Source organism: Carassius carassius, chromosome 35, assembly GCF_963082965.1.
Source record: "Carassius carassius chromosome 35, fCarCar2.1, whole genome shotgun sequence".
Lineage (NCBI taxonomy): Eukaryota > Metazoa > Chordata > Actinopteri > Cypriniformes > Cyprinidae > Carassius > Carassius carassius.
Window position 1 is genome coordinate 1,517,350 of NC_081789.1, and position 7,702 is coordinate 1,525,051.

Consider the following 7,702-nt stretch of genomic DNA (forward strand, 5'->3'; position numbering starts at 1 on the left):
TATAAAAAAGCAGAAAGGCAGAATGAATAAAAACAGTCACTGAATGGATATACATTGAAATGATTGAGACTGGAGCCGTGGGGCAGGAGCACACATCACATATGAAAAACATAAGATTGTCATCATACTCCGCACCACAACTAATGTGCGTGTCATGGTCTGAGACCCATCAAGAGTCAAGGGACTGGACTCAAGAGTCACATTCACGATGGACATCAAGGCAGCAGGAAGTCAAGCACACTGGAGCGCTGCAGCCAGAGGAACTTCCTGTTCGACGAGCTGCTTCAGATATTACTACACAGATCTCATCCCTTCTTAGTGTACTGCAGTTTTTATGCATAACAATTACTACTCGCTTAGCCACAAACCAACAAATACATTGACAGGTTTTTTTTTTGTTTAACCATAAAGCTTGTCTTTTTTTCTTCTTCTTAAAAGCCTGCTAATTCGCTCACCTTGTGTGTTTTCAGTTTTTCAAGACCCCTCAAGTCAATACAGTGTTATGTAATGCATGTAAACCTACATTAAAGGAATACATCACACAATCATTTTAGCTGTAAGGTTAGTGGAAGATTTCTTTACACCAGAATGAGCATTGTTTTCAGGTGATCTAAACACAAATGTCAAACCCTTTTTTCTTCTTCTTAGGAAATCAGTACTTCTATTCATGAAGGATGCATTAAAGTGATCGTAAAAATGTTACAAATGAGTTACAAAAGTTTGAAGATTGAAATGATTTCTGAAGATCATGTGACACTGAAGACTGGAGTAATGATGATGGAAATACAGCGGAGCATCACAGGAATACATTACACTTTAACACAGATTCACACAGAAAATTTAATTCGAAATTGTAATAATATTTAAAAATTTTTGATCAAATAAATGCAGCCTTGATGAGCAGAACAGACTACTTTCAAAAACATTAAAAAAAATCTTACTGACCCGAAGTGATTTTATGAGGAAAGCAGAAATGTGTCCATTATACAGGAAGAGGCCTGAGAGCTCAAACACATCTGACATGAATGAAATCAAATCCACATCTCTCAGATCTCTTGCACAGACAGACGAACCCTCTAGTGCATGAATCTATGAGATCCTCTCCGTCTCACTGAGCTGTGCTTCATCTGATCGGACACATCGCAGCCGAGGACGAGAACACACAGGCACATACGCAGAGGAGGACACTAAAGGAACGCAGACACTATAAAATACAACATCCTTCACGGATTCGTTTGGCCAGACTTTTCCTCTTCTTCTTTCCGTTCTTTTCCTTGCTGTCCTCCATCTTCCTAGCGCGGATTTCCCTCATGAGGTCGAAGAAAACCTGCAATCAAGACAGTATCGCTTCAGATGAATACTAGATTGCTTGTATTATTAATGAAAGTCGACATTAAACGCTCTTCACAAACTATTCACATCCATTTGAGTGGCAAATCATTAAATACTGTGTTTTTTCATGTTGCCTTGATTACACTTTAAGGAATAGTTTACCAAAAACAAGAGAATGTGTTCACTCTCAGTCCATCCCAGATCAGGATGAGTTTGTTTCTTCATCAGGTTTGTAGAAATGTAGCATTGCATCAGTGTCTCATCAATGGATGCTCTGCAGTGAATGGATTATAGACTCTGTGTTTGAGTTAAAAGCGTCTTAATGCTGGATGTGTTTCATCTTTTGTCTTCTCCAGATGTTCACTGATGGACTGGAGTGCTGTGGATTATTGTGATGTTTTTATCAGACTCTCATTCTGACGGCACCCATTCACTGCAGAGCATCCATTGATGAGATGCAATGCATTTCTCCAGATCTCATCTATATCTTGCATGAGCTACGGGAGAGGGCATTTTCAGCCATTTTTCATTCTGTGGTAAACTATATATATATATTATTTTACATATATACGGTTTAATTAAACGTATAGAAATTGTAGCCCAGAAGTAGGTTAAGGGTGCATGGTTAGAACCCTTGTGAGAGCAGGATGTAGACCATGGACCATGTGTCTCTCACCTTGTCCACGTTGGCTCTGGTTTTAGCAGAGGTCTCCACGTAGCTCACGCTCCACTGATCCGCTCTGGCTTTGGCCTCGTCGGCGTTCACCTGTCTCCTGTCCTCCAGATCCCACTTATTACCCACCAACAGGAAGGGGACGTTCTCGTCCTCCTTCACCCGCAGAATCTGCTCTCTGAGCGAAAGAGTGGGGTGTAACGGTACACGTATTCATCACAAAACTTGTGTGCCAAATAAATCATCAGATCATTTGAGGAAATTCAGACAATAAATGCAGTTTTGGCTCTGTCTGATGAGGCACGTGTACTAACGCCTCAGTTCTGATCGTTCCTCGCTCTTTATCACGAGATTCAACACAAAATCTCATCCCTCACATAATCACTTAATTAGTGGAAAGATGTGATTAAAACAGCTTGTAAATTAACCTCACCAGTGTCTACTTCACCAAATATTATATTTCATTTGACCTGTTAGTGATGTCTTCATTATTTAATGTATATTTAGATAAATATTTTATGCACGCCAAATTATCACATTTCAATTACAGACAGAAATTTAAATTGAATTTAAAAACAATTAACATGTTTGCAATGCATCATTTTTATTGATGTATTTATTTTTGAGCGCTGATTATTATAGTTAAAAAAAACTAGTAATTGAAAAGTTTTTGTCTTTTGAAATTGAAAAAAGTTTGTCTGTTGTTAATTGTAACCTTATAAAAGGGCTCTCTATAGTTAAGAGCAGAAGCGGAGGTAGATTTATCCCCAAAAACCTTTTTATTATCATTTAATTTATTTAAAGATTTGTTCAGTAAACCATTGTTAAAATATAAATATAAATACTTAATTATATTCCTTCTGCTGTAGAGAAACCATCCTGAACCGTGACGTCATGTTTGTGTTTCATTAAGCGTTTATGCATCGCATACAACTCAGAAAAATCATAATAATAAAAATAAGAAAGCCTTCACAAAAACCTTTTTGCATTTAATCTTGAACTAAATAACTATTTAAAGTGTCATAACTAAATAAATAAACTAGTCGAACCATAATCAAGCGCTAACACAAGATCAGCTGTGTGGATCACCTGAGGTCAGCCGTGGCTGTAAAAGACTCTAGTTCGGTGATGGAGAAGACGCAGAGGAAGCCCTCGCCGCTGCGGAAGTAGTTATCTCTGATCGCTGCGTAGTCCTCCTGACCGGCTGTGTCCAGAATATCAATCTGCACCTCCTCGCCGTCCAGAACCACCTTCTTCCTGTAGCTGTCAGCCTTCGTGGGCTCGTAGTCTTCCACAAACTGAGGAGAAGAGGGTTCACATCTGACATGTGCATTAACCCATTCATGACCTCGAAACGATAAAAACACACTCAGCAAATATCCATAGAGCCTAATAACAACTCAAATATTTGTTATTATATAAATAAATAAATATTATGTGATGTTTATTTCTTCTACCGCATTATAACCAGCGGAGCTGAGTTACTACTATACACCCCTTTCACTTTCATTTTAGTTTGTTTAAAGAATTTTGGCTTGACATTTTTTGTATTTTTTTATAGATATGTTGTTTTTATTGATTTATTTAAGTTGTTTTAGTACAAGTTAAAATACATGAGGATGAATAGACAATATGTTAGATTTTTATTAATTTTTTTATTACATTTTATTAACAATTATTTAAATCATTTTAGTTTTAGTTTCAGTTTTAACAATAATAATCCTGATTATAATTTTATAAAAATACTTTAAAAAAAAAAAGAAAAAAGTACACCTCAATATCTGTTTTTTTTGTTTGTTTTTTTTTTTAACAGAAGAAAAAATAGTTATAGTAATAGCGCTTTAGTCACAAACTGAATTGTGGTTTATTTAATATCAGTTCTCCCAGTTTGTGTTTCTGAAAACAAGCAGCTTAATTACAGTAGAAAAACTTTCTGTTTTGTGTTCCCGTTTCTTCCAAAAGCAAAATCCAATAAATATAGTTATATAGCTGAATAAATCATCTCTCCATTGATGGATGGTTTGTTAGGAGGACAATTGAGAAAATCATCTTTAAAGTTGTCCAAATGAATTCTTAGCAATGAATATTGATATATTTACTGAAGAAAAGTTACTAAATATCTTCATGGAACATGATCTTTACTTGATATCCTAATGGTTTTTGGCATAAAAGAAAAATGGATGATTGTGACCCATACAGTGTATAGTTGTCTATTGCTCTAGAAACACACCTGTGCTGCAGGGTCACAGCGGGGTAACATCATTGTTATAATGTGTGGAAGGCATCCTCACCTCATCGTACATGAACTGCAGAGTGAGAGCAGACTTCCCGACTCCGCCGCTGCCGACCATGATCACCTTGTGCAGAGCCAGCGAGGTCTGCCCCTTGGGCTTGGCTGCTGCCATGGTCACGGCTGCCAGGGGTCAGAGGTCACTGAAGCAAGGGCTCAGGGGTCAGTCTGTTCCAGAAGATCATGTACTGCTGCTGTGCACCTGGAGCAGATGAAGACAACAGCTTCACATCTCTCCTGAGTCAGAGGAACTTCCTGTGAGCTTCTGCAAATATGGATTCTGATCATCGAAATAAAGCAAATAAATTAGAAGAACAATAACACAAGCACAAGAAAACTACTGAACTCAGAATTACAAAATAGGCAAAGTACTAATTAGTAAATATTATAAATACAAATATTATTTGTACATTATAAAACAGAGATATAAAACAACAAATAAAAAACTTAAACTAAAATGAAGATTAGAAATGTTGCAAAGTGGACGGTGAGGTATTAATTACTAAAACTGAAATGAAAGGAATATAAATAATATTTTTATTTAAGACTTACCCTAACCCTAAACTGAAATAATATAAACATAGGAGAGAAAAATACACAGTAAACATTACAAAACTACTGAAACTAAAAGTAAAATTAGAAATAATGCCTTGGCAACTTACTCAAATAAAATAAGCTCAAGTAGTCAAAGTACTAATATTATGAAACATAAATATTGATCATTTAAAAAATAGAAATATATATATATATATATATATATATATATATATATATATATATATATATATATATATATATATATATATATATATATATATATATATATATATATATATATATATATATATATATATATATATACAGTACAGACCAAAAGTTTGGAAACACTACAATTTTTAATGTTTTTGAAAGATGTTTCTTCTGCTCATCAAGCCTGCAGTTATTTGATCAAAAATACAGAGAAAACTGTAATATTGTGAAATATTATTACAACTTAAAATAATAGTTTTCTATTTGAATATACTTTAAAAACATAATTTATTCCTGTGATGCAAAGCTGAATTTTCAGCATCATTCCTCCAGCTTCAGTGTCACATGTAACATCAGTCGATCACATGATCCTTTAGAAATCATTCTAATATTCTGATTTATTATGAGTGTTGGAAACAGTTCTGCTGTCTCATATATTTGATCAATAAAAGGTTAAAAAGAACTGCATTTATTCAAAATAAAAAAAACATTTCTAATAATATATTTTCTTTACTATCACTTTTTATCAATTTAACACATCCTTGCTGAATAAAAGTATTGATTTTATTTTAAAAAAAAAGAAGAAAAAAAAAATGACTGACCCCAAATTACTGACCAGTAGTGTATATTGTTATTACAGATAGCTTAACATAGCTTCTTTTTTTTTTACTTTTTATTCTTCAAAGTATCCTATAAAAGTATCACATGTTCTGAAAAAATATTAAGCAGCAGAACTGTTTCCAGCTTTGATAATGAATCATCATATTATAATGATTTCTAAAGGATCATGTGATAATGATCCTAAAAATCCAGCTTTGCATCACAGAAATAAATGATCATTTAAAGTATAATACATTTAAAAACAATTATTTTAAATTGTAATAATATATCACAATATTACATTTTTACGTATTTTTGATCAAATAACTGCAGGCTTGATGAGCAGAAGAAACTTCTTTCAAAAACATTAAAAATAGTAATGTTTCCAAACTTTTGGTCTGTACTGTATATATATATATATATATATATATATATATATATATATATATATATATATATATATATATATATATATGTTAAATAAAATACTACAAAAATGACAAAAGAGCACAACAAGATGATTAAAACAAACTAAAAATAAATAAATGAATACTGAAAATATAAGTAATAAAGGCTAATAATTCAAAAAATCATCATACATGCTCTAATAGTGTAGCTATTACAAGTAACACTGGTCTGGTTCATCTGACTGATCCTCAGCACACTAATAACATCAGACAGATGTGTGTGTGAGTGTGTGTGTGTGTTACTGTAGAGTTCAGCAAGCATCAGTTCTACACAGAATAGAAAGAGACAACTCCCAAAAGAAGGACATTCATAACGACTGGAGGAAAGGATCGATTCGGAACACATGAGTCTTGTGTACATTAGTACGTAAGAGCATATCATGTGTGTGTGTGTGTGTGTGTGTGTGTGTGTGTAGAGACAGCAAGAGGCCAGGGCTGAGTCTGCTTACTCATTCACACACTCACAGTCTGCTGTTTTCAGTACAGTGCGCGCACACACACACACACAGAGAGAGAGAGATAGAGACCTGGGAGATATGATATATGATATGATATGATTTGATTTCACATCCCTAGCCAGGGTTCATGTTTTTGCCACACTCCAATCCAGTGATTATGTTGAATATGTACAGTACATTGATCATTTTATGCTAATCTTCATGAGTGCCATACTATGGGAATCATTCTTGTACACCATGGTATTAGCATCTGTTACTGTGCTATCAGTAGTGTTTGAGAGTCACTTCTTGTACCGTCTGCTCTCTCTCTCTCTCTCTCTCTCTCTCTCTCTCTCTCTCTCTCTCTCTCTCTCTCTCTCTCTCTCTCTCACACACACGCACACGCACACGCACACACACACACACACACACACACTAGCTCTCATCCATCAGCACCGGTTTGGATGCAGTATTATACCAGTACTGGTGCGGATGTGCTGATCTCACCTGTGTGTCTGCTTCAGCTGAAGGTGATCCAGAGACACAGGGACTTCTGGGAAGGGAGAGCTTTCTCTTCCCTGATCTCTGACGTCACTGCAGCCTCCACATCCCGAGCGAGGTCATCAGATCCGGTCCGAGTGCTCTGTGTTCGGCTGAAGCGGGTGTCTCCGGTCTCCGGTGTGGCGGGCAGCAGTAAGAACTGGGTGTGTGTCGGAGGATGATCCCGATAGACGGGTCACGGGGATCTGTCTGCGCATGCGCAGGAGACCCCTCCAGATTCACGGAGCGCGCGCTGATTAGAGTCACGTTGTCGTGAAGACAAAATATCTCAAAGCAGTTTTGCTGGTCATAGATGCTTTAAACTGGTCTGTGCTATCTAGTTTCTTTATTTGACCCTGTATCACTCTCTTTTCTAGTTCTCCTTCATCTATTTTTCAAACGACTCTTTTGAGACTTGCACTCTTTGTTTTCTTACTGCTTATTTTGGATTAAAAAAAAGACACAAATAAAATATCTATTTTATTTGCTTTATTTTGATCTATTATATAATTAACAAAGAAACCTTGCTACCTGTACTACTGTGTGACCAAATATAAATGTTTAGCTGGCTAAGATGGTCAAGTGCCCCAAAACAGACTCAAAGTCAAGACAA

General features: G+C 35.5%; 1 protein-coding gene across 1 annotated transcript; it reads right to left on the reverse strand.

Annotated features, from left to right (window-relative positions):
• Positions 1 to 1,106: 1,106 nt before the first annotated feature.
• Positions 1,107 to 7,271, reverse strand: LOC132115658 (ras-related protein Ral-A-like). The gene is made up of 5 exons (XM_059524071.1): positions 7,057 to 7,271; positions 4,297 to 4,497; positions 3,095 to 3,303; positions 2,009 to 2,183; positions 1,107 to 1,327 (listed from the first exon to the last, which is right to left on the reverse strand). Exons 2-5 carry the CDS (start codon positions 4,408 to 4,410, stop codon positions 1,205 to 1,207), a joined length of 621 nt encoding a protein of 206 aa, XP_059380054.1. The 5' UTR covers positions 4,411 to 4,497; positions 7,057 to 7,271; the 3' UTR covers positions 1,107 to 1,204.
• Positions 7,272 to 7,702: the final 431 nt, after the last annotated feature.

Coding starts and splice junctions, on each gene's coding strand:
- LOC132115658 (XM_059524071.1), bottom strand. CDS start 4,410: ATGGCAGCAGCCAAGCCCAAGGGGCAGACCTCGCTGGCTCTGCACAAG. Junction 3,304..4,296: donor TGCAGTTCATGTACGATGAG/GTGAGGATGCCT, acceptor TCTTCTCCTCAG/TTTGTGGAAGACTACGAGCC. Junction 1,328..2,008: donor CCAGAGCCAACGTGGACAAG/GTGAGAGACACA, acceptor TCTTGATTGCAG/GTTTTCTTCGACCTCATGAG.